Here is a 27,827-nt window from a genome sequence, read left to right on the forward strand (position 1 = left end):
CGCCGACCGTTGACAACGGCGGCCACTCACGGCGCGAAGGGCAGAGACGAGAAGAATTTTTCAAAATAACAAACGAGCCGACCGGCCAACCAGTAATGCGGTAAATCCAACCGATCCCTGGACGCGGTGCCGGGCGGCGGAAGGGTCGGCGGGGCCAAGATACCGAGACTATATATAAATGCCGAGGAGTCGACGGAGGCCTGTTAACTCCAAACTTCCTCGCGTCTTATACGTCCTCATATGCGTGTCGTCCCAGGGTTAGATCGGTAGCGGCGTGTTAAATACTGATCGCCGATTGCGAGTATCCTTCGAGCAGCGATTACACGCGCGTACGACATCACGATAAGTTTGATCGAATATCCGAGTTATATGTTTTATAGATATGAATAAACAGGCATATACGAACAGTGGATAAGGTCGAACAGAGGATTATTTGCCGATTGTGAAGTGTCGCGGGATCGGAGAAAGAGTAAATTACCGGTCATCGACCGTACAATCGCACAAAGTGGGGAGGATTACTCTACCCCGAAAATCGGATTCGCACCCCGTCGCAGCATATCCCACGGGTCCCTCTACAAGGCGGGGGGGGGGGGAAAGAAAAAAAAAACGCCGACGTACAGAGCGTTGGGTGAGTTTTGAATCCTTCATTTTTCATCGAACTAGTTTCGCTCGGTCCGTGATACGGTCTCGCGTTAGCCTTTGCGTACATATAATATACATAGACAGCCTTGCACTCTCGCAGGCGGATAATTATTACGCAACGGACCGCGGACTGGAAACACGTTGCTGCTGCTGCTGCACCAAGGCGACAAGATTGTTCGCAACGTGTTTTCGCCGAACACTTACGTGTTCGAGTTAATGGCCCGGGGGTTGGTCTCGTTCGAAAGCTCCTTCGGGCTCTCGAGGGAAAGCTTCACGCGCGTACCCGGAATTCTAAAGGACGCGTCCTGGAAGCCCGACGCTTTCCTGGATTCCTTACACCTTGTCTGACTCGAATAGCTATCAGGCAGTTGGCGCCGTCCACACTGATGCATGCGGACGTCCCTCGCGTTATTCCCGAGACACGTGAATCTCCTGCAGGATTCTCCCTCTCTCTCTCTCTCTCTCTCTCTTTCTCTTGCTTCAGAATCGCGTACGGAGGGAGAAATTGAGACACCGGAACCATTCCGGAGATCCAACTTTTCCTCGACCTTATCTCACAGGGCTACTTTATACATACATATATATGAGCGAGTCTACCAATTCTGGACGTATGTGTGGCAGCGTCGACCTCGTTTATAAAAAATTTGATTACCCACAAAATAAAACCAAAAACAGCTTCCCAACGTGTATAGTTTTCGAGATATTTCGGTTAGAGTGACTGAAAAATTTAAGCCGGATGAGTTACCTTTTAGAATTTTACTACCGAGTTCCGGTTTAACGAGGCTTCGTTTGAGGCTGAAAACTAAATCTTCGAAGCGTACGTAAAAAGAAAAAAAGTATATATATATATATATATATATATATATACATGAAAATTTATCGTTTTGATGCACCATTCATTATGAGCTATAATTCATAAATAAATACAGTATATACGAAGTGAGAAAAAGTCATTGTGAAAATTAGCGAAACGTCACTGATCCAACTATGTCGTGAGGTTATATACGGCGAAGCCAATGGCATAGTTGAGTCAACCTCTCCGCGTAGTCGAAAGTATTTCGTCGAGCAAACTACGCCTGTATTTACGAGAAATATTTTGGTACTTGAGCGAAGTAAGTTTCGTTTTTCGTACAATTTTATAAAGAGTCAAGGCAACAATGCCAATTGCTGGGAGAGACACTGTGATATATCTACACACGAATGGAGTTCCTAACAACAAATCTGACGAACCGCCAATCGATGATAAAATTAAATTATGTTATAAAATAAGACAAATTTTAGCCACTTGCTAAAACCATCTAATCTTGTTCAACAAATATTGCCTTGTTCAATAAATATTGCCATTAAGCTGTTTTGAGCGAGAAGTCGCGTGATCGATTAACGAGTCTTTCGGAGAATTTATCTAATTCCAAATTATCCATGTATGTATAAAAAAAAGTGATAAAGCAACCTCGGCTGTGGTCCATACTTATAATCGAGTAGAAAAACAGGTATTCCGTCTTTCGACGCCGATCTTTTTCTTCCGGTTTCGGTTCTTCCTATCCAACCGGGTCTCGACTTCAATGTATAAGATATTAAATACGAGAATATTTATATATTTACATATGTGTGTGTATACGTATATGTATATATTCGTGTGACATTTGACCGATGCAAAAATAGCCAGTGTTTTTTCTCCACCAATTAGATTCAGTATACGTGTTCCAATCAAATCTTGGTCGCATCAAGCTCATATATTATTCATAAGTTCACGACGGACAAACTATTCGGATACATTTTATACGAGTCGTTGAAAAATCAATATCATGCATCTTGGAAGTGCCGAGCCGATCTATGGAGTTGGTAATCTAATGGAGTCTGGTGATCCTGTAGCGCTTACCGCTTTTGATCGATGATCGATGCATCTTGACAGCTCACGTTTACCTCATAGATTGCGCTTATTGTAGTTTCGCGTCGCTCATCTTCACGGATGCCAAATTTGCTCCTGATGGTTTTCTCTGGTCGTAGTGAACTTCATTTGTTGCCTCAGTACTAATAACTATATCACGTAATTCAGTCGCGAAGAAGCAGCAACAAACCGATCAAAGCAATCCTCGATAAGTCTTGGGAGACCAGATGATCTTAAAAAAAAACAACAAAAAAAAAAAAAAACGACCTTACTTCACAGAAAGTATAGCATTAATAGGTTATGAGTATACAGAGAACAGTCGATCTAATGATTTTCCAAAGTTTTTACACCACGTCCGAAATATGCTTCAATTGGCTTGATGTTATTTCTTTTTTCGTTCTCCAAGTCTAACCAATGAAAAAGATTTTGGCGGTATATTACAGGAATGGTATCTGTGAAGGGTATCACGGGTCTCGTTATCAACGCAAGTCACGCGTCAACGATTTATTCGAGAGAAGTTCCCAAGATTATATATATAAGAGCGACAAAAGGAAAAGGATACATTCCGAATTCCTGTATGTAAGCGTTTTCGTATCTCTAACGAAATAATGATAAAGAGAAACACTGAATAAGAGAATATCCCAGGGTGAGAATCGTCTCATTATTTCGATGCGACGATAAAATGAACAAAGACGTGCGTTTTAACGTGCTATTTTAAACAGAACCGATAGATAAAGAATACAAGATAGTACAAAAGATATATTCACGGTCAAGTCTATGGAAAAAATAAATAAATAAATAAATTTACAGCATGTGAATTATAATTGCAACGACGCGCGAAGTCGGGAAGATAGAAGCGGGATATTTATACTCCGTGCAGATAGCCAAGCCGTTCATTGTTTCTTCGAGGATTGAGAAAAACTGAGATCGAGGGTTGGGTTAGACGAGGAGACGTATAACTTCGCGAGTGAAACAAGGCTTTCAAATCGAAATATGCAGTATTGCCAAAATATTTCAACGATTGACTTGGATTACATCGAGAGTACCCAGATATTCGAGAGTGATAAATATTTGCCTCTGCACCTGCTAAAAATGTTAATAAACTAATACAAACGAAAAGTAGTAAAAAATTGTCTACAGTTTTTAAATCTATAGAGGAAAATAAATTACCGAATCAATTTACAGACTTTAAATTTCGAAGACTCGCGGAGATCAGACAGTGAGTTTCTAACACATAGCAAACCGCGTTTCTTCGCTACAATTATTAAAGTTTTTTTTTTTTTTTGTTTCTTTCTCTTTTTTCGAACAGCATATAATTGATAAAAAAAAAAAGTGAATATGGTAAAAATCAGTGAATTTGGTGAAAAAACCAGAGAACTTTCGAATGACTGGAAATACCAAACAGCTTGAATCTCTTGAATTGGAAACAAACTGAGCAATAATTTAGTTTTCACCGGAAAAATTAGAAAAAAAAAACACATAAAATTCGATTAGACAAATAAGAACGGTCAGCGCTTGCAAACTTCGGTTAAAAAACTTGAAGAAAATAACCACGCGCGGTGAATTTACCGCTTTCTATTCATAAAAATACGCCAGCGGCGTTTTGTGTTGAAAAACAAACTTGTATTACAGGCACATAAAAGTCATGGACACACAATTAATAAAAGATACGACTAAAATTTAAAAAGTCCTCTCGTATGCTTTCAGTGATAGTATAATTACATGTGATAGAATTCGAGGCCAAAATCATCGGGTCAATGCATAGAAGGGACAAAAAATAATTCTAACGGACCGATATTTGCCACGTAAAAAAACTGCACTTTTATTGAACGTCGAACTCCAAAGTTGGGTCGAGTGAAAAATCGTGTAATTTTCGAGGTTCAAAGAGACATTTCTTGAGTTCATATCACACGTTATACAAAGCAGGAAAACTAGGATCGTTGAGACGAGTGTTTGAAAATAAATGATTTTCATTTTTTTCTCATCTGTTATCAAATATTCCGCGATTACTGCACAGCGTTGCAGAAGTCAAGCAATAATTTTTAAAAACAACAACATTCCAGTTGGACTCATTTGCGATCCTACGTCTAATTCGTATGAGTCGATTTGAAGATTGACCTCGCAGAGAACTATGATTTACCGAATTTATTAGCACCTTCCTGTTTTCTGAGGACGGAACATGTTTGCGGCTTAGACTTTGTATTCTTAGCTCCCTCGGAAAGTTCCACTCCTCAAGAGCAAAAAATCTGCCAATATCGGTGATTTATTTTTCGGAAACTTCCGAGGACGCACGAATAGCCGGACTTCAAATACGCCGTTTAGCCGAATTTTAACGTTCTCCTTGGTAGGTATAACATAGGTTAACAAAGGGGGAAACGAATATTAGTTGTCAGCCGTTGAAATTGTACGTGGACCAGCAATTTTCATGCATTATATTAATATCTGTATTTACGTTTGCTTCAGGACCCGAAAATCCGGCCGGTTGTAGGTGGACGAATTTATCAAAAGAAGCCAAGACAGTCTCATCATGAAGGCCAACGCGCAATTACAGCAGTTCAAAAGTGAGTTTTTCCCATTTTCGATAGGATGAATAAATTTTCAAGGTACTAGAAACTAGAAATTTTCATCCCCCACGTCGCAGCTTCATATTAATTATGAACGAACGTGTTTGTGCATCAAGTTTCTGCGAAGGACTCGAATTTACAATTTGTCACTCACAGGAGCTGTCCGAAAGAAATATCCGGCGCAGCAATCATCCGATTTAAAGCCTTGGCATTTGTGGCGTCAGTTAATGATCAACCGCAAATTTAATATTGCGGAAGAAGCCGAGTGGAATCGCGTGTATTTTACGTGAGAAAACCTCTCGTTCCATTCGCTCAAACATTCAGCGCCATGTTTGAAAATTAGATAGCTGTACACGAGAAGAAACATTTAATTTGTTTACGTGGTAAAACGACGTTTGCGATTTGTTCATCGCTTTTTAACTCGTGGTTCCAGGCTGTGATCACTGATTAAGTTGCGAACGATGGATTTCCAGGGATGGACAAGAATGATGGGTTTAATTTGACAGAGTGAATTAGATTCAACATACTAGTGGATGGTTAATTTGCACCAGCTACGGTTTGAAGTAATTCATTGGAAAAGAGAAAAGAGAAAATCATACTTTAATAAGGTGGATATTAATGAGTTTACGAGTAGGCGTGAAAAGAGAAACAGCGTGACGCAGACTGAAATCCGAATTCGCCAAACTAATTGCCAGTTATACGCTAGCCATAAAATGAGAATAATTAAATTCTCACTTTCGCGAGAAAAGAGTTGCCGTTTCAACGTTTCAATTTTGTTTCTTTCCATCAATCTTTATTTCTTACTTTTAAGGTTATTATGTCAAAGACGCCAAAGTGATTCTGTCACGCTTTTTCAACACTTACAATTAGCGATATGCGTATATATTCATGAGTATATAATGAGATCTCGATTAACAATTCGAAAATACAGTACGAAATTATGGTACGTTGCGCATATAGAATAGTAGGTGCAGATACATTCTTTATAGGTATGAGAAAAAATTTCTCACACTGCTTACCGCTACGGAACGTATGATAATGTGGAAGAAACATAAGTACAACGAAATGAGAGTACAATCATAGCACCGCATGTAGAAATAGAAAAAGAAATACCATTTCGAAATAATGTCAAGGAAGTCTTTTGCCAAATAAGGCTATTCAAATAAATGAAATGGGACACTGGCATCGTTGGACCGCACATTTAACCCTGCACATGCATAATCTGCGTATAGGTATGTGACTGATTGTAAGAATTACTCAAACTTCTTGAAACTGGCCAGCGATCCTATTTTTCGGGAATCTTTTATTACTACCATTATTGTTATTGTTATTTTTATTGTTATTATTATTATTCTTATTCTGCTACGCCGATCTCTCGTTTCGTGGTTGGAACCGCATTATTAATCTTATACGTCGAGTAGATAATTTTTGTAAAAAGGTTGAGTCATGTCTCTGCGACGTTCGCGTTTCCGACGCATAATACATACATCTGTTTACGCCATGTTACGGACGACTGATTTCCGCGGCAGCTGCGGACTGTAATGCAATCAACGAGGGGAGGAGACGTTACCTCACGACAACGATAACCGGGTTTTAATAAAGCTGGTCAGGTAAATACATGCAAGTGTATCTGGGCAAAATTACTAGGTTTTAGGAAAACGAAACGTACGTTACGCAATCTTTTCAAATGAAGAATGCGCGGGTTCTTGATCGCAAACCCTTGCCGAGCTATGCGAAATTAGACATTAGTTGAATCATGTGCACGTGTTTTACATATCATCCGTAGAAAACTGCGCAATCGAATATTAAAATCGTATGTATTCAGGTTACATCGAAAAAGAAATTGGGTAACCAGCGTAACATTACGGCGTCGACGAAAGACGGCCACTGTCACGGTCGATTTCGCATTTCCAGGTCTAGAGTGGTGACTTTGAACTATGCGAACTGTAAACAACAAATCTCTGACGAACTAGCAATGATTGGTAAATGTTTTTACGCACAAGATTGATTTTTAATACAAGATCGGTGCGTTGTCCTCAAATTGTTGCCTGGTTTATTATACGTGGTGTACGACGTTATGACGTCTTGACCCCTGATTATAGGTTTGGAACCCGATGAAGCGGTTAGAAAAAACTAACTCCAACATCTGGATGGAATGTGCCTATTATAATAAATTATCCTCCGTGGAAAATTATCGCGTCAGAATGTTGCGAATTGTTGTTTCACTTGACAGAGTTTTTTTTTTTTTTAAAAAAGGTTTAGCACGCAATCGATAATATAATGTATGATACGTATTGAGTTATTTTTCAAAGTCAACTGCAATGACTTGCAAGCCTACAACGTATCGCGGATGATACGGCAATTAATTCATGTCCCACTTAGAAGTGACAAATAGGATTGAACAACAGTAATAACAGCGATTTGTTGATACACTGCAGGTAAGAAAACATACTGTCATTCTGACAGATCGCATGTTCGTAAGAGTTAATATTCCGGTTCTCAGGTGTGTCGGGCATCTTTGATATCCTATATTTTCTTACAGCGGGTAAACTCTGAATATTGCCAAAATTTTCTCAACTTTTTCTGTTTCGCTGAAAAACTAATTTGTTCGCGTCCCGTGAACCAAGACAAACAGCCAGGGTTCTTTTACGCGAAAAACACATCACGCGTACGGGGTATAGATAATGATAATGGAACGACGAGATCATCATCGCTTGATGAAAAATGACCGACTAGCGCGCTAATTGCTGATTATAAACTCGGCGAACGGGCGAATCCATGTGCGTCATATGAGGGTCAAGTTTAATGAATGCAAGAACCCCAAGCGACGACAGCCTGTATGGCACTTGGAAAAGATACTCCGCTCTATAACCGATTAGCATATAAGAATTATACGATTTTTTTGTACGTCGGCATCGTCATTTTTTCAACAAAATTATCACGTCAACTTTCTCATTCAACGTTTCCTTATCGATATTGATTACTTCCCGCGGCTGGTTTTTCCGTACCTACTTACACCTGCAAAAGCTGCCTTACACCGCATTCGATTTTACAAACGGATGGGTTATACCTCGACTATGAATAAAACCGGTTTCTCGTAAACATTAAAGAATTATAAGTTATATCCTACTTTCACAATAAAATCAATGAATACCGAGAATAGGCCGAAGAGGACGAAAGATTTTTACACCCAGCATGATAAAATTGTTGACGAGAGCAGCTCGAGGTACTGCTGACCTCTGTTAGATCATCGCTTCAATATTTCAACGTTAAGCACACCACGAGGTATAAACGTACCGCATATACATATGGTAATAAAGTGCAATCTGAGATTGAGCCTAACGAAGAAAAGGGTCCTCTGTGCGTAGTGAACGAACGTTGTCGCGAGCCAAAGAAATCTCACAGCAAATAATAAAATGTGGAAAATCGGATATATTTTGGAAAACTTGTACTAGTGTTGAAGTCTGGAAGCTGATTGTTCTTACAATAACACCGGGTAACGCACCAACCGTACAAACACGAAAAAATTATAAAACATTTGGCGATGATCGAATATCGTAACATCGTCAGCCGTAACAGGATGTATAAGAGATGCGAACACGAATTTTATACAAAGACATATCTAACATTTGCCAAAAAAGAAAAAACACTGTTGTTTGGCAGACGAGTAAACCTTGAAAAGTGCCAAAATCTCACGAAGATATTGTATACATACGGAGACCGGAATGTGTCCAAATGGTTGGTTCGTTTGTTTGGAGAAAAATTGTGCACAGAGACCGCAAGCACTGACTAAACTTGCACTCATCGTAGTCGTCCAATATTTGCCAAGCGTTGCGAGGACTAACCCGGGTTGCAAGTTAGTAGTTGTGCACGTTTTGCAATTTTGCGGACGGTTCGCAATGGGCATCGTATTGGAGGACGCACGAGCTTCAAAGCCTGTACTGCGTGTGCAGCTCGTTCGGACAATGTAATACAGCAATGATCTATGTAATATAATAAACGAAATGGTTCAGGGGTTTGCCTCATAATGCAAGTCGAACAAGGCGGCGCGGCGTCGCGTATACGTGCCGACTGCGAAGGACTATTTGATAGGTACATTTGCATCGCTATCGTAATATCTACTCCTACATTTCCATGCACCATGTGCGGCTATGCGAAGACTTGAATGGGCATAGAAACCAGAGGATAATCGTAAAGAAGACCAGGATTCATGCCGCGGCCCGCCTTTGCGTGACGCATTCGTGATTCATGAACGATGACTGACAACTGACATTGACTTGAGAAGCGACGCTTACAATTAGACCAAAATCATGATCAACTTTTGTTGGCCGATATTGTATACTCGCACGGATCGTGATTGATTTTATGTTGTATTATGTTGTATAATTGTATTACGTACCGTCCGACCGGTGAACCCCGCCTGTGTGATGAATCAGCCTCGTAGAAAATCAAATAACAATTATTTACATTGAATATCCATAAATTTCTCTGACCAAGAACAGTTTCGTACAAATATGTGCATAATGGCATACCTAGTTATAGTCGAAAATGGCATTGAAACGCGTTGATACCTAGAACTTATGACCGCTAAGGTGTTCAAATGTTAATTTTGTGTAAACAGACACGAGCGAGAGTCAATATTTATTGTGAATCAGTCGGAAAAAAATCGGCATGTTTACACCCGTGCCATGACAGGTGCTGTAACGCCACGGTACAATCTATGATAAGGTGAAGTCACACCCTCGTGATTAGACAGCATCGTTTCTATGGCTCATGGAATTCATTAATCGAATAAAAATTAACAACGCGCGAGTGAAAATTGTTTTCAAATGGTGCAGTTTCCTAGCTTTCCTGGATTCATTTACAACGGTATCTGCGAAAATACGTTTTCCAAATTCGCTTTTTGACGTCCGTCAACTTTTCATCAGAATTAGTAGCCAACTCGTGGAAAATATTTCTCAAATCAATTGTACTAACGTATCACTTTTTCTTCCAAAATTTTTCACGATTTCTTTCCAACGATACTGTACAAGTAATTTAACACTAATTTTTTCGACCACGTTCCCTAACACCGCTAATACAGAAATCAATAAGCTCTTCATCAACACTTATTACAGACAACTCACCGAAATCCGCAGCAATCTCATCAATCATGTAGTTAATGATTCAGGACAAGGTAGTTATTTGGTTACATTACAATGACCAATTTTTTTCTGACCAAGATTTGTTTCCTTTTTCGTTTCTCAATTTCATTCAACTTTCAACAACATTCATATAGAGACGGTGTATCAAATAAAAGAGTAAGAACAAGAACTACACCGTATTCTAGACGTCTGTTAGTCTGTTAATTGAGAAAATAAAAATGTTGCCTAGCGTTGTAAAATGAATACAAAACTAGTAACGTAACTCCAGGAGCAGAAACCTGCTAACCAACAATGACAGGAACTAGATATTAAATATCAGAGTGTTGGAACCGAATTGAGAATTCCGGTGCCAATCAAAAATGATCGAGCCCGCGCTGTAATTTCACGGTACCTAAGTAATTATGGTCGAATAAATTGAACGGTGGGACGACGGTGCAAAATAATAGTTGGACGGTGTGAAAGAAGAAAAAAGAAATAGAAATCCGAGTGGAAGATATCGAAACAGTTCGACGAGAGCCTTGATTAATTCTTGGATCTTGATGTGTCATGTGGGCCAAGGTGAGTGACGTTTGGGCGCACTGACCCATTATTGATGCCAAAGTATCATCGATTCATACAACTCGATATAAGATGTGTGAATATTTAAGACTGGACTTTACACACGGAGACATTCAAACCTCCCAAAGTCACCGTTGATCCTTGAGAGGCAAGTTACATGTTTAATCTTACTCCTAGACAAACACTAATAACGCTTACTGGTGCCCCTCCAAATTGTAATATCCACATGCCCAAAATTGTGATAGTAGTTTGCATAACCATAAAGTGCATTCAATTGTTTCTTACATGTGGAAGATCGCACTCAGTTGATCTTTCACGTTTTTTATACATTCTCTGAATTAATGAATTATCGTAAATAATTGTTTTTTTTCATTGCTTACTTCAATCGTAATATCAATTTACGTCACAAAGAAGACTCTCGCTTGTAATATTCAGTCTCCGGTTGATGTTTGAGAAGTGTATCTGACGACTTTTTCCTTGTCAGTTCATCCTCACAAAATAGTTATAATTTAATATGAACATTTAATTTAGGCGAATAAGATTCCCGGTTGATATATCGTTGTGTTATGGATCGTGATCTTTGGGTTGAATATAAATGTCAGGAAAAAGATAATAATGGAAGTTCTACAACGCGTTTCTTCATTGATTCAAAAAAATATGAAAATGGAGAAAAATCAAATGAGCGCAATCCTACAGATCACGTAGAACGTTCATCTTTCGATAAAATTTTTCTTTTAATGCAAACAAACTTTTTAGGAGATATCACGGCGGAAAATCGTAAATTATTTTTTTCCGAAACACCCTAAAGTATGGACTGTACGTAAGAAAATACATTTCCAGCCGATGAGCCTATTATTGTTTTTTTTTTTTTTTTTTTTTTTGTGTGCGATTCAGAATTAATCTCACAACGAAACTTTCAATACGCCTATCGTTATGCGGAACTTGTGCCATAAAATTTGAGCCCCAAGCTTGAATGGAAAAACATAAAACGAGGGGTAGATAGGGATGATAAAAGCAAGAAAAAATTCACTTCAAGGAAGATCACGGAGTAAATATTACTCAGCAATATTTTGCATAATTTATTAGTGGTATAATATTATATCACAGAAGGTCGCTTACTGGGTTGAATAATTGGCAAAACTCGCTTGTGGGCCACTCGCCGCAAACGCTCAATACGAATTTCCCGTTCATTCGGTAATTTCGCCAATTCAACCCACGCCACGCGACGTCTGGCAGAATCTTTCTGAGTACACCTTCGTTCGAATAAATTAAAATTATGAATTGCCAGTTTATATTCGTATAATTCACTATTAATGTTAAGTTGAGCTAATATTTCATATTCCATATTCCTTTCATTCCATATATTAGACGAACAAAATTGAAAGGTGGTTCAATTTCACGTATGATCGATTCTCAGATAATAATTATCACGATTTGAGTGAAATATCCGCGTTATGTGCAAGTGTGGCGATAAAGTTCACCTTTCAGTCCATTACCATACAGCATATACGGAATTGCGAAATGCGAGCAGCAGACGAACGGAGATCTGCGGTTGAAATTTATAGGGCTCATTATCGAATATGACGTCTTAATAATTAGATCCAGTTTTCTACTCCCCTTTCACTTTTAGTTTATTTTGCCATTTGAATACAGAAATCAGCATTCCAAATGATATAACTAATACCACACCGGCACCGGTGAGTGACTTCTTATACAGAGAAGGTGACTTGAAGGGGCTACATTAGAAAGGAGTCGAAGTTTTTAGCGATAGAATTTTGTAGCGATGGATGCAAAATGAAAGAAACAATTTTATAAAAAGCAGCTCTATTCGTGAGTTTGTCTCGAAAACAATTCAGAGAAAATAAAGAGTGGACCTGAACTTGAAGCCGGTCAAAAATCTTTGTCAGCCAACTGATCGACGTGAAATTTTTCTGTTCCAGAATGTTTGATTCTATTCACGGTTGGGATAACATGCAGCGCATTGGCGTACGCGATCTATGTGATAAATCCAATCAAGGTGATAGTCGAACAAGTGAGTAAAATTCCAGTAGCCACGGTACAACAAGCTTATCAAAGAATCACGGAGTGAAACCGTGAATTGCGCAGTTTGCCAAGATCAAGTACACACGGGTAACTTAAGGTTAATCCTACGCATGATTCGAGGATATAGCGTTAAATGGATCCTTGACTTCCTTCCGAAGAACTTGGCGAACAAAAAAATAAAATAAATTTATATCTCACGCTCTCCCGAGTCGTCGAACGTCGACATAAATAAAATCCCACGTATAACCTGTCTCGCATTTTTGTCAAGGTAATCGTAGAGCGCACGCTTACACCGGGGTAATAGGGTATAATGGTTTGGGACACGTTGCGGAGTGCAGAAAATAAATCCTCGTGCTTTGATCGTGCGTGTTACAGAAGCTGAGAATGGCTCCCGGTACGCTGGTATTTTCACTGTGGGAAAAACCGCCGGTGGACATTTACATAAAGGTCTACATATTCAATATCACGAATCCCAACGAGTTCATCGCGGGCACCGAGAAGCTGAGGGTCGAGGAGATCGGCCCGTACGTTTACCAGTAAGTGGAAACACAAGTACATCGATACCGATTAGTAATCAAGCGGGCGTTCGTACGTACGTGACGACGCGAAGGTAACGTCTCGTAGTGATATTCGCGGCTAGCTCTACGGTACGAGTTAAAAACCGCAGCAGTCACCGGTCCGCTCTAATGTTCAATCCTGCCTTTTTGTCTCCCAAGGGAAATGCTCGAGAACCATAACATAACGTGGAATCCCAACGGGACGGTTTCCTATCGTCCTAAGAGGCTGGTCTACTTCGTTCCCGAGATGTCTGTTGGCGATCCGAAAGACGCGATACTTCGGGTGCCGAACGTTCCGTTGCTGGTGAGTTGGGACCTGAGTCCGTACATGTTGCGCATACCTTCATTGTCAGCATTTTAAAGAGCACCGGGTCATTCTGCCAATAATAAGTAGGCCTCTGACGTCTGTGTGATATCTGCAACGATTACTGCATCTCGGTCATAGATCCTCCCGTCTTACTTATTTCGACTATGAGAAAGAAAAAGAAAACGAATAAAACTCCGTGGGAATTTCGCAGCTTTCAAAATACTCTAGCGTGACAATTTCCCGTTTCATCTTCGGCATGCGGTGATCAGTTTTTCGAGAATTGTAATTAATTCCACCTGTGATACACGTAGCCATTATATAAAATGGCAAATAATCATGATCGCGGATTTAATAGCGACGATCAATAACTCCGCGCAGCTTGCACGTAACGAAATTTATACATATTAATTATTTGACCCTGTGATCGCAGTTTTTTTTCCGTACTACCATTTATACTTGCTAATTTGCAGCGGTGCAGTAGACACAGATTTTTTGTTCCGACTCCAATTCTGTTTACGATGTTCTTTTTTTTCTCTCTTTATTCTCATTCGAATTATTCTTCTAATGTCATCGATGTGTAATACACAGATCAGACAGCTACACGTGATCGTGGCAATAAATTGTAACGGTGAAGGTCGCACGGGTGGTAATTATTCTACGAAATCCCGTGATAATATCTACGCCTCTCACGAAAACCAGCAAGCTTCGGTTTTTTACTAAAACTAGCATGTTTCGGCTATCACCGCGATAACTAGCACGATTCAGTTATTACCTCGAAAACTTTCATGGTTCGATTAGTGCAATAAGGAAGATTTGTACGGTTTGCGGTAGTCGAAGTGACTTTCATACGTTATTAGTATATTTTACAGTACAAAATCAAATAATGATAAAACATCGGAAAATAGAAATATTATTCATATCAGTGCGACGAACCTACTGATTTTCATGGTGAAATCCGAAACATATAATTAGTTTATGCGGTCAATGTCGAAACGTGCTAGTTAACGTGGTGAAAACTACAATAATTGCTAGTTAGCGTTAGAAATCTGAATTGTGCTACTTTTCGTAAGAGGCGCCGATATTCGATACAAGCAGTTTTCCTCCATCTTTGGTAGTTTTTCGGTTTCTTCGCAGCCAAGCCTTAGATTATCGGTACGTACAGTTTCAATCAGTTCTCGAGGTGACTCCTCGCACTCGGTATTTAAGATTTGCAAGTCCGAACGGCACGAGGTAATTCAGGCGAGACTATAAGGTGCAAGGCGTAAAATCAAAAAGATCGTATCACTTCCCGCGCTGCCTCTCAGCTAAAATAGGATATACCCACAAGCTGAAATTTGAACCCTGCAGAGATACGAGTGGATAAGAATATAACATTTTACAGGTGGATAAAAGCGAGCACCTAATCAGAGTCCGAAAATGCGAAAAAAGTTACGAGTCCGCGGATAGTGCGTGATTAAAAGGTCACAAACCAGATGCTATTAAATAACATCTTGGAATTCATAATTGTAATTGTGGTTAAATTGATAGTATAAATAGTTCACGGATATCGTATTCGATTGTATAGGCTTGAAGCTAGTAATTGAACCGATGAGAAAAAATATATATTGACTATTATAAAGATTAATGATAGCGAAACGATCTATACATGTTAAGCGCAGTAAAAAGACAAAAAAAAAAGCTGTTTGTTTCTCTCGGAAGACCTGACAATACCTGTCACTTGACACTGGTAAACAATTATGCCAATTAATTATGCAATTGATTCGATTACACGTGCACTTATCCGTTATTGCCACTTCAATAATTATGTTCATCCTCTAACGCGCGTTACAGGCATGTATATTTGTATTTCCATGAGCTTTCTATGCGAATCAACAGTACTTATAACCAATGGTAAATACATAATAGCTTTCAACAACATCTCGTACAGTAATTGGTAATTACATGGTATTATCAACACGATTAAGTGTTCAGTGCAAGAAGTTCGCCACTTATACCGAGTACGTGATTGCATATGTTTACATATCTTCTGAATTTTAAGGAGAAACATTATATATACGCGGATTCCTACGAACTCAGGATCTTTAAAACATCTCATTACTCCGGCAGTGAAATGACGACCCGCATTGAAATTCACTCTGGAACAATAGTATATGAAAATTATTCAAGACTATCCGTATGTAAAATATTCTTTACATCTGAAAGCGGGCAATTTGACTGAAAAATTTCACTCGGTTGTATTTTTTTTTTTTCTATTTTTCACAAAAAAAAAAAAAGTATCGCGTTGCATGGAATTTCACATTAGGGGGGCCTAATATGTTTTACTATTCAACAACCCCCCTTGAATATAACCTTACCGTTAGATAAAAGTTTTCTGAAAGCTCAACTCAGCTCTCCGAGGTTAGTATAAGGTATACGTAAGCTGTACTAGCGACGACTGCAAGTCACAATTTCAGAGAATCATTTTCCCACTTGGCACTCACCGGCTCAAGTAGCGAAGACAAGCCAAGTCATACCTAAGTATAATTTAGCTGGAAAGAAAGGCTAGCACAGCAGTAGCATAAATTCGCCCTTTCTCGAGGGATGGAATTTATTCAGCATTATTCATCAGAGAAAGAAGCCGGGTCACGCCGCAGGGTTTTCTCTTTTCCGTTTTTTCCTCCGTTCTACGAATTTTTCTCATGCCCGATTTTTTTCTGCTTCCTTATTTCTACCGTTTGTTCCGTTTTTGCCTTCTCATACATTCTAGAAACCGTGGCGATACACCGAGCTTATATATTATTAAAAACGCGTAGGATACGGTACCGCCGGTCCTTTTATTCGAAATATTAAATTCCCTTCGGCTGACAGTCGGACGTTCAGTGAAGCAGTCAGGGAAGAAAAACGTCACATTGCTCGGCGGAACGCAGTTAGTGTAAAATAAGAGCGCCGATCGAGGGTTCGAGGGACGCGCGAGCACTTGAACGTGAAATTCGTTCAAGTATAAATTCTTAAACGTCATCCACTCGCTTCGATTCCAATCACCCTCTTCGTTAGTCAAGTGACGTGTAAAGGTGCTCGATGTTTTAAATTTGTGCTATCGGAAAGCTTTCCCTTCAAGGAAAAGCGTTTCCAAACGCGCAAATGAATCGCGTTATCGTACCTACGTTCCCTCGCTAAACAACTAACTTCCCACCGGAGGACGAACAAGATAATTTAGTGTTTGCTAACCATGCATCGTCAGGGAGTGGCGTCAGCCCTACACGACAGCAGCTCCTTCGTGACGGTTCCGCTGTCGGGTTTCATCGAGTTGCTGGATAGTCAAACGATCCTGAACATCACCGCCTACGATTATCTCTGGGGGTACGACGACACTCTGGTTCATCTGGCGAGCAACCTGGTTCCAAACTTCGTCAACTTCCGCAAATTTGGTCTGATGGATAGGGTGAGTGTCCGCTTTAATCATCCGCTTTAAGATAACACTTGCAACGCTGGAACGTTGCTGTATAAATATGAAAAATCGCGGGTCGGTGATTTGGAGCGCGCCTTTTGTCAAACCCTGCAAGTGTGCCGGAGGCAAGAGCAGCTTTGCACTTTCGGTTAAACGAGGTATTGTACGTGGTTTTCACGAAACGTGGAAGGGAAAGAAATTAAAAATGAAACACTTAAACGTTGACAGACGGAGGGTTCGTGGCCCGACGGCCCTCTGCGGCATGAAGTTTGCGACGGGGGGCGACTGCTGCTGAACGTGTATACTTCACAGAATTCGTACGTAGGCGAAGTACCTTGTGTAATATTGATACGGTAGAAAAGATCGCCCTTGTTTGCCACCGCAGCTATTATGCTTCGGCTAATGGTCAACCTTTGGACAAAAGCAAGAGAGTATCGCAACCTTTCGCCTGACAAGGGTTCGCACAATTTCCAACCAAAGTGTCACGTTAATATAACACGACTGGTCTAGCCTCGCACGCATATGTGATACTTCGATAATTAACTGGGACAAATCTGTTGCAAATAAAAAAAAAAATGGCAAATTCATGTTTTATTCGGCGATACATGTGACGGCGAATCGGTATTATAATGCTACAACTGAGCTGGGGATTAATCGGCTTACGTCACAATCCGCGAACCGGTTATACGCGAGTTGTTACATTCAGGTGACTTATTACCTGAATAACTCGCGTTTCAATATGCTTCACTATTCGTACGTGCAACGTCCGTCTAAACACATTTTGCACGATCTCTTTTGCTCGGCCTTTCTCGTTCGACTGACGGGAAAATTGCGGACCTGTATGTTCGTGGAACCAAGTCGATATGTCAGCCGGGTGATATTGCTTCATCTCTTACATGCATCGGAACTCTTAACGAGCCTCCACTACGGCATATTAATTATTGGTCCAATCCTTTCACTATGTAGACACGACCGTGTATAAAACACCTGCTCTCTCAAGTGCGATCGAAGGACCAGGCTAACGATCGTTATGACTGGAAAGATTGTACCGTTCTCATGACTGCACGCAACGTTTAATTTGAACCCAATTTCGGAACGTTTGACGCACGAATTGCACAAAGCCAAGACTAATCACTGTTTTGAAATACAGTCTCAAAGAAAAGTCCCATTGTCTTCATTGGACCGACGTTAGCGGAATATTTGTAAGTCGGTGGCCAACTGTTTGTAGCGTTTAAAGCTCCACTGCAAAGTGGGAAATTACTTCCTACTTGTTTGAACTTTTGCTTGCCACTTAAGTCACAGTTAAAGACAGAAAAAAAGAATTAAAATTAAATTTTAAAAAAGTCACGCTCCGTCTGTACGAAAGCGTTTCAACATCGGTACAATACACATATAGAACCAGTATTTCACGTGTTTGGGTTTAAAGTTTCAAGCGACAGCCTCGCATTTGAGGAGATATCAAGTATGAACATTGCAACAAGTTGCAAACGGTTATACAAGATACTTCGTAAAGTTTTAAGTAGATTTATACTTTTACGGATATTTATGTTTGACCGTAAATTTGGGGGCATAGATAATTCATGAAGATTGACGATATATATATAAAAAAAAAAAAAAAATTCACAGCTTTACGACGAGGGGAATAATCTCATGACGATGAATATAAAAAAGAATGAAAACATGACGGATGAAGATGGACGGTATCTTAGCATCGAGATGCTCAACGGAAATCCGGGACTATCAAACTGGGGTTGGGTGCAGACCGAAGCCAATGAGACGAACCCATTGTAAGTTTTTGTTCCTTAAGTTCCCAAGGGACGCGTAATTTTTTTTAAGTTACATGAAGATCGATTTTTTTCCAAACTTCCATTATTATTATTATAGCTTTGTTATCAACATCACCGGCTGTTTCAGTGGTGCCATGAACACGTTCTGTTTGAATATTTCTAGAAACACGAAATGCAACCGCCTCCGTGGTTCGACAGAAGGTACTTTGTTCCCTCCGAACCTCGACAAGCACGCTGTATTCCGTGTGTTCAGAAAGGCTTTCTGCCGGACTTTGCCGATCAATTTCGTGAAGGAAGTGACTACGGAAAGCGGGCTTCCCGGTTACATGTACAACTTCGTGGAAAATTTCCTCGATCCGCCCGATGTCAATCCCGACAACGAGTGCTACTGTCGCGAGAAGAAGAAGTGCCTGAAAATGGGGCTTTCCGACATGACGCCGTGCTACTACAGTGAGTCCGCAGTACATCCTTCCTTACCTTTACTCGTAAGAAAGCTAGGACTGTGTCGTTGGTATTTCGGTTTTTCATTAAACAAATCGTGACTCAGGGCAATATAACGATCTGACGTAATACGAATTCAAGACTTAAAATTTGTAAACTCGAAATGTAAATAGAAACTTTTTTGTACTCTTGTGTCTTAAAGCGTATGCCTAGTTAGAAGATAGCCAATGCCGAGTACTCGTCCTGACGTCCTGTGTGATCGGGTTTTACCAGAAAAATTACGTCATGTACACATACGAGTATTTGGATATCCACGTGTGCAATACATGTATATGCTGTTCGAAATTCAAGCATAGAATTTAAGAGACGGATTTATCGACTGCGCGGATGCGACAGTCGAAAATATCGCACCTTGTAATGACACTGTCGTATATACGTAGGCATTATTATTTCGCAACTTAAAAATTAACCGCGGCATTGGAACGCGTGGCAATGGGGAATGATGTTGAATAATTACAGCGTGCAACGGATGAACGTTCGAATCTACTCGTGGATTTATTTTACGTAAGACAATCACTTTCGCTGTGGATTACTTTTTATTTCACGATTGATGGGGAGGCCAGATCAAATGCGCGTAGTCTGTCAGCTCCCCGTGTATTAAGTAGATATACGTCTAAACGAGGACTGAGCTTGTTGGAAAAGATTTCACGCGCCCTTTGGACGCTGGAGAAAAAATTTATAGCTGGTAATATAAGTTGAGTCGATTTTATGGTCTGCGAGGAGATTGTCGATGAGAGTACACAGATTTTCAGTTTCGCTTCTGTTCCCATTTTCGGCACATTTGTTAAACACGTCCCCGATCAAACGCGTCATGATCTGAAAGTTTTATACAGCTCACTGTACGCTTCAACACTTCGAAGTGTTACGATAATAAATTTTCATCCGTGAATATTTAAAATTCACATCACCTACATATCGCAGCGCAACTGAATGGTAAATTATCGGGGAAGAAAAACGATTGGTCCAAATCTGAGTCTGGAAATTTAAATCACGGTTAGTTAGCTTAATTGACACATCAATAAAACATTTGTATATGTATACATTGGTCGGTATAAATTTAAAATCGGATTATCTTTCCTAAAAGGTGATACTGTATGTATACGTATATAGGTACGTATATGCGTAGAAAGCTGTCGCAACTTTTCGTCAACCTTTGAAGCGAAAATGGTTCGGTCGAAAGGTCGCGATCGAGGCCATTCTTGTACAAATGTACCAAGCCTACGAATTGCAAACTTTTCAACCCCTGCTCCAGACGCGACTAAGAAAGAACAGGCGTTGAATTCAATTCTTGTTAAATCGATACACCGAGAACACTTATCCAAAGGGTCCCGAAACACGTAGCTCATTTAGATGACGTAACTGAAATGTCACGCTTTGAACTTTGGCGTATAAAGTCACGGTATAGCATATCGTTATACCCTTTTAGGGCCAGCATCACGACCGACCAGCGTCTTGTTCTCACGGCGTTTATGATCCGCATGCATACACGCGAGTTGGGTGCAATTATCATGTTTAAGATGATTGCGTAAAATTGTACGTTGCGCGTGTCAACTTTCTCATTCTTTCACCAACCCGCGATGATATAATACGCGATATCTCAGACCCCTGTCCAGAGGTAATACAAATTCCCCAAGTCGTTCTGCGTATGAGCGCTGACTTCCAGGTCAAGCTTCTACACGGGTCACCGCGTCCTTCGCATTCATGTAATTTACACTTTGCTGTTGTGCCAGCAGTGAGCGGTACATACTTTGCCAATTATCACTGTACAGCTAATTACAGGAAAAGGCTTTCAGTAAAAAAAAATTACTGCAAACGCGCCACGCGCACCACCGTAGAGGATAAATAGAATCGCATCGCGCCTCAAACTGAGATCCAAGATAGGAACAACATTTCTCGATGTCGAAGGTCAAATATGAAAGTCAAAATATGTTTAAAGTTTCGGCCCTATGAGGGGGGCCCACCTTAAATCTAAATTTCATTTTATTTTATTCAGAGACCGAGAAATGCTGTTTACGTAACGTTGATAAGGTCGAAAAAATCATATCTCAAACCTTATCTGTAAACTGTATCCAGTTTCCTGATTCAGAGAAAAAAATAAAACAAAATAAGGTTTCGTTTAAGGCGCATCGATTATACCGATTCAATGAGACGGTAAAAATTACAACACCGTGACAGGTCGTTTTAATCGGTTGTTTGTCGACTCGTTATAGATGTGCCAGCTGCAATGTCAATGCCACATTTCTACAAGGCCGATCCGAGCCTGCTAGAGGCCGTCGACGGTCTGAAGCCAGACGAAGAGAGACACGATACCAGAATCATCCTTCAACCGGTACGTAGACCCGAATCAAAGAGTCGTCGCAGTTATCTCCGACCGTCCGTGCAGGATGCTGCAACGCTGCATTCGTATCTGCGACGCGCGTGTATATTTACGCAGTGAACCTTGAAAGAGTTCGCAACGTTGCGAAACGCGACAGTCCCAACCAACTTTTGAACAATCTCAGCTTCGTTTCTCTATTTCTATTTCTTTTTGCCTTTTTCTTCTCACAGACCGTCGGAATACCTTTGCACGTCAACTCGAGAATGCAAACTAATCTGGTCATGGAAAACGTCCAGTGGAGTGAAAGGATTAAACCTTTCAACGACCTGACGATACCGCTGATCTGGACGGATTTGGTAAGCTTTACTATATTCCGAGCACAGAGAGACAGAATATTCACAGCAGTTTTAGAGTCACGTATTTTATGCAGCGAAAGGAAAGAAAAAAAAATCACTTTCAAATTTAACAAAGGTGAATGAAAACTTTATACTGATTGTCCGTGACAAGTTTTGCAAGGAAAGCGATCGTTTGAATATTCTGAACAAGTCCGACGCGTCGCGTCATTCGATATATGTACAAACGAGGCAATAGTTTCTTGATTTTTTTTTTTCACCAAAGTGACTTTTAGAATTTGTCAATTATCGTATTTCAGTTCATCCCCGAACTGCCGAGCGATCTGATCCTGCTGCTGAGGCTGGGACTACAGATCGTCCCGGTCGTGCAGACGGTGGTTATCAGTATTTTGGGTGTGATTGGTGTGACTACCTTCATTTTCTCCCTCTTGAAAACCGTCTGGATTGTTCACCAGCAGGCCAAAGAGGACAGCAAATCGGAAGATTCGAACGACCTTAAAATCTCACTGGGTTACGGCCAGTACAGTTCAATCAGGATTTTACCAGCCATCAAAAAAATAACGTCGAGAACGGATCTCTTCGCAAGGGGATAACAAAGGAGCTGCAGTATCAACCCGAGGACAGATACCGTAAACTGTGATTCTTGTTGCTCGGAAAATAAACTTCAACTTGATCAAACTGTCATTTTAACGACCGTGAAAAAAATTTTGCGGAAACTGCCGACAGAAGATATTCAAACAATGAAAACAAAATTTAAGAAATCGCTGTATAAAAAAAGGCCCGAAAGGCGGTTCAGTTATACCTACGTATGAATTGCGAAGGGGGATAATTTATGTTTTCACCCAACGCGTTTTTCGTTCAAGTATGTGTCAAACGTTCGATAAGTTTGATAATCCTACGTAGAAGATTCCGTATCGTAAAAATGATCCGCGAGATTTCGTCAGGATCCTAATACGCGTTTGAATAAATTCAATGGGCACCCGGACTTTTCGGAAGCATCGCTAGCCAAATTTTCACAAGTTACTGGCGGCTCAACTCGTCAATGGCTTGCCACCTACGTTTGCAAAGCCAAGCCTGAATTGAAGTAATTTAGGTTAATCAAGGGGATATCAGTCACATTCCAGAATAACCGAATCTTCAATGACGGATGCGAAGAAGAGCCCGTAACAACCGCGTCGAAGCAATCGGTGTATAATTGATTTATCACGCGTATTTCTGTGTACACGTATTCGAAGAGCGTAGAAAAAAATGACAAAAGTACAAGTGCATGTGCGTGTGTACTATAAACACTCAGTGCTGTATGAGTAAAGTATATAATTTTACGGTTAGAAGATTTCACTGGAATGATAAAAAAAAAAATTGATCCGTACCGATCGAAACTGTTCGATCTTTCATCGCAAGCAAGTGTCCGTAATGTTTAATCTCTGTCAATTTTGTATAGCACACAGTGAACACTTAAGACTGATTGGAAATAGAATCCACCATAATGAAAAACGTTACTGTTATATTAGAAGCGATTTAAAAAAAAAAGTAAGATTTCGCGATAGTGTCGGAGCAAATTAGTCGTGTAGCGCGACATTCCACGCTACCGAGTCCTCTATCCCAACGCAATTTCTAATAATCGCGGTTTTCGCTTCTCTTGATTCGCGCTCTTTTCTTCCGATGGCCAAATTGCTGCGATTTAAAAATTATTATTATTACAACGGAATTGATGATGAGATTTAGGACTCGGTCGGATTGGATTGGCATAATAGTCTGCACGGCATTGACAACTAAGTGCTCCGATTGACAATGCATCTAAGGATAATTAGGTTCCACGTTCACACATTAGATGTAAGTATTTATCTATGTAGGTATAAAGATACATGGTATAAAGGGGTATTGTACGTTAGATATAAATTTCGTCGTATGTATAATACGTATATACATACGTACGTAATGTATTTATTTGAACGATTATTATTAAACATAATGTGTATAAATTTTTTGCTGTACACATATGTAATACGTTCGATAAAATAATTATTAAAATAATAAATTTGTACGAAACACCTGGTGGAAAATCAAATGTTTCAATAAAGGATATTACATATCATTTAATCGGAGTCTAGGTACACGGCTTGTTCACGCCGTGGCATGGCTTCGTAGATGGAACTTGTTGGGCAACTATTGTACGTATATCGATAAAACAATAGGATCAATGCAAACTGATTGCTCCGCGATTTCCACCCGGGAGAAAGGAAAATCGAAATATGACGGGCAATTTCACAGAAATGGGATATTGACGTAAATATAATAGCTTGAGAATAGAGCTTCGAGTATCGGTCGAGTTATTTAATCCGTTTCACAATCCCGGATTGACAAAATAATAAATTAAAAGTATAAAGTCGATATTTTGTATATATGCGATGTTTGTTAGTTTGGAAATGCAAAAAACACCATCAGATCCGTGAATGGCGAGTTTTCCCAGTACAAACAGAACCCACCCGGGATACTCTGACTGCTCCGCGTACCTTTGCCAAATCAATTCGCCGGGAACCAGAGAAACTCATCGGTCGACCAAACTTCCGAAGGAGTCAATATATTTCACGCCCGACGAATCCCCTTTTCTCGACGGCCTCAGGCTTCTCAGTTCTTCGTGGGTTCCAATATCTTTTTCTCCGTCCCCTGCCCTCTCTCCACCCCTACTCTCTTGTTTTTTTTATCTCTGCAGTTAGTTCTCATCGTTTTCGCCTTCAGAACAAAAGCAAAAGCAAAGGTTTCATCCCACGCATACGGAAAAAGCAAGAAACTTTTAATCCCTTTTACCTGACACAGAGCTGATTCTTGCATCGCAATAGCGACACGCTCATTTAAAGAAAGACGAGAAGAACGATTCAGAACTGCGTGATATAGCAAAGCCAACGCTTTGTATATACCTGTACAGAGATGGACAGAAGTGGTTAATTAAAATAATAACACAGCGCGCAATCTGTTGAAGAAAAATACTCTGCAGTTTCAAGTTTATGGTATGCGAGATAGAAGACGCTGATTAACAATAAAAGAAGATGGAACGGCCAAAGTACAATTATTAATTATCGCATCAACTTATTAGCAATCTCAGAGCAGCGCGGAGTTCTCAAGGAATTCTCCGGATTGTTTATTTTCCTAAAATATTTGCAACTCGCTTGAATTTCTGCACTGAACCCGAAACTCTGAAATCAATTTGTAACGAACAATTCGCTTCTATAATACAAGCTCCGTATATACAACGATAATTTCAAGAAACACGATCTACTCCCTAAATTTGATCATCAGTTATAAGCATACCAATGAAGAAAAGCAGTTCACTGGAAATCGGTGAAAAATCACTGAATCGTCAATGTACATGAACTGGTTACTTCCAGTGGTATACGTATAACTGGGAATCAGAGAATTTTCACCGATTCAAATTTAAAAAAGTACGTTCATATGTTCACCGACTGAATAACTTAATTTTGTTGGTTAATCCTGAGCTTACAGTCCAGGTGAAAATTATCAAAACTCACGTCACTGTCGCGATCTGAAGTTCGATTAACATACGACGGAAGTACGATTTTGAAATTGGATTGATTCATACGATGCTAAAAAAGCAACGGAATGGTGATACTGTCAATTACCAAATACTGATTATCGATCAGAATAACAGTTGAATGAAACAAGATAGAGATCCGCTCTATTAATTCATCGTGATCCCAAATAAATAGGGGCAGATGTAGGATGAAAATGGTTTCATTTAACCAGGTATTTGATAAGTAATAATGTTTTTTTAGGATCTTGTTATTCTGTAATAGAATTTGACCACGGAATTGAATTTCCTTAGCTAGTCTAACAAAGCCGTCGTCATTTTTACGAGACTTTGGTGGTTTTCGTCTTTATTATCGTGCGAGAAGAAAAACTGCTTCATAACTTTCATCGAATTGAATATTTGGTTGGGTTTCAAACGTTGTTTAAAAAAACAGACGAAGAAAAGAAGAACACGAAGTTTCACCAAAGTTCCCTCCCTCGGCTTATCTCAAAGCAACATTACAACTTCCCGATGCTTGCAAGTTTCGCGATGCATCTACAATACCAACATCTATACAATGGAATTGTAAATCTTATATGGATACGGGGGTAAAATCGTAAGTATGTACAGATTTTCAGATAAAGTGTTTTTCCCCCTTCGATGAAACTCACGTGTAGCATCTGGCGCACGTAACGTCGAGTGGGAGATGGATGACTTCTCCAATGCTTAAAATACAGAGCCGTATACCAACAAGTGTGAAACTCTCACCAGAGGTACACAAGTTCTGACGGTTTTTCCAGTTTTGTGTTGGAGAATCAGCGAAAGTAGGAAACGAGGTGCCGACGAAAAAAATGAGCGACAAATAAAAAATAAAAAATATATAAACGAAACGAGCACAAGTGAATTATCCGCTCTTCTAACAGCATCGCGCACGCACATCGTCCCGTACTTGCTTTTCTAATTCATTGCGTTTTTTTCTTCATATTTTGCGGTTTTACACACCTGCTATGCGGGTTACGGTTAGGTATACACAAGCTATGTAATTACAAACCGCCGCCGGTGAAAAACGCCTGCACTTACGGGGTTTCAAACTTGCGAGTTGTTACTCCTTCGCAACGAGAGTATAAAGTACATTAACAAGATGACCAACGCATTTGCATATATAACCACGAAACTCAAGACGCGAGAGGATATTGCTTACATTACGTAAAAGCTGCTAATTAAATCATTTCTCAACATAATATCCATGTGTGCAATGCGATCATCGTGTTTTGGGATCGCTGCTCACAGAAAATGATTAAATCCTATTTCAGCTTCGGATATAAGGAGTAAAATTTACAATATTTATTTATATAGACAAATTAAATTGATATTGCTAAATTCCAACTGACTTGGAATTCATTTTCGTATTTGATTTCAGAACCCCTTGAATTCCGCAGTGCTTTGACCGCGATCAATTCACCAAAACCGATTAAGTAAATCGCGCGGACTTTTCCTACACGGAATATACCTACACGTATACATACATATATATTCTACGCTACTTCCAATTACATTGGGCTTGGAAACTGGATGAAAAAACTTTTTCATCCTTCGGGGAGTGTTTAACTGGAAAGAAAATAAATAAATAAATAAAAAAAAACACCAGAGCAGAATTAATTCTCTAAAACAGTACAAGATATTCGCATTCGTGATATGAAATATTCTCTAGATTTGTAATAAATAATCAAGTCGAGTAAATCAGCTGACGGAGATTTCAATAGGATAATAATATAATTATAGGGTAGAACAAAATCAAGTTTAGAATATGTTGTAGAAGAATGTTTTACCTTTTATTATTATTATTATGTTTATTGTTATTTAATAAATGCATCGGCAAATTGAGAATGAGGTAACAACGCGAATAAGATAATTGAAAAGTGATCAATTCTCTGCACGCGCGTGGAAGTTTAGAAGAAACGTTGAAGGAATTATTACATACGGCCTTCGACGCAGTACAGGTTTTCGATTGGCTGACTACAAGTTTTACGGACAATTATTACGGATTGCAAAAACTGAAGAGAAAAAATAACTGCCAGCGGAATGTAAATTATTGAGAGTTCAAATGAAGTTTCACGGTAGGCAATTATAAGTGATCTCGTAATGAGTTAATGATCAACGGTTAAGCACAACGACATTCATTTTCCATGCGTGTATGACAGTCAATAGTTGAA

At 39.7% G+C, this 27,827-nt stretch overlaps 2 protein-coding genes across 11 annotated transcripts in view; one reads left to right on the top strand and one right to left on the bottom strand.

Annotated features, from left to right (window-relative positions):
• Positions 1-27,827, bottom strand: part of LOC124180454 (HEAT repeat-containing protein 5B) — a 75,765-nt gene that overhangs the window by 35,985 nt on the left and 11,953 nt on the right. The window contains exons 1-2 of one of the 9 annotated variants that reach the window (XM_046565982.1): positions 14,864-15,044; positions 13,738-13,865 (exon numbers count right to left, since the gene is read on the bottom strand). The exons of 7 other annotated variants lie outside the window; for them this stretch is intronic. Coding sequence is in view for 1 of the 2 variants with exons in the window: in XM_046565978.1 (XP_046421934.1) it covers positions 2,566-2,570 (5 nt within the window). In the remaining variant the exon portion in view is untranslated. Of the gene's footprint in view, positions 1-2,565; positions 2,763-13,737; positions 13,866-14,863; positions 15,045-27,827 lie in introns of those variants that run through there. One more of the 9 variants, XM_046565978.1, reaches the window with a different exon arrangement.
• Positions 192-23,435, top strand: LOC124180456 (scavenger receptor class B member 1). Of its 2 annotated transcripts, none has more exons than XM_046565986.1 (11): positions 192-628; positions 4,994-5,091; positions 12,737-12,828; positions 13,215-13,375; positions 13,556-13,700; positions 16,924-17,124; positions 18,757-18,917; positions 19,081-19,367; positions 21,629-21,747; positions 21,966-22,091; positions 22,388-23,435. In XM_046565986.1, exons 2-11 carry the CDS (start codon positions 5,058-5,060, stop codon positions 22,679-22,681), a joined length of 1,620 nt encoding a protein of 539 aa, XP_046421942.1. In that variant the 5' UTR covers positions 192-628; positions 4,994-5,057; the 3' UTR covers positions 22,682-23,435. The 2 variants fall into 2 exon arrangements, with proteins under 2 accessions (XP_046421942.1, XP_046421944.1); XM_046565988.1 differs by lacking the exon at positions 192-628 and adding an exon at positions 4,740-4,874.

This window comes from Neodiprion fabricii, chromosome 4 (assembly GCF_021155785.1).
Source record: "Neodiprion fabricii isolate iyNeoFabr1 chromosome 4, iyNeoFabr1.1, whole genome shotgun sequence".
In the NCBI taxonomy this organism is placed as follows: Eukaryota; Metazoa; Arthropoda; class Insecta; order Hymenoptera; family Diprionidae; genus Neodiprion; species Neodiprion fabricii.

Coding starts and splice junctions, on each gene's coding strand:
- LOC124180456 (XM_046565986.1), top strand. CDS start 5,058: ATGAAGGCCAACGCGCAATTACAGCAGTTCAAAA. Junction 17,125..18,756: donor AATTTGGTCTGATGGATAGG/GTGAGTGTCCGC, acceptor AAAAATTCACAG/CTTTACGACGAGGGGAATAA. Junction 22,092..22,387: donor CGCTGATCTGGACGGATTTG/GTAAGCTTTACT, acceptor ATCGTATTTCAG/TTCATCCCCGAACTGCCGAG.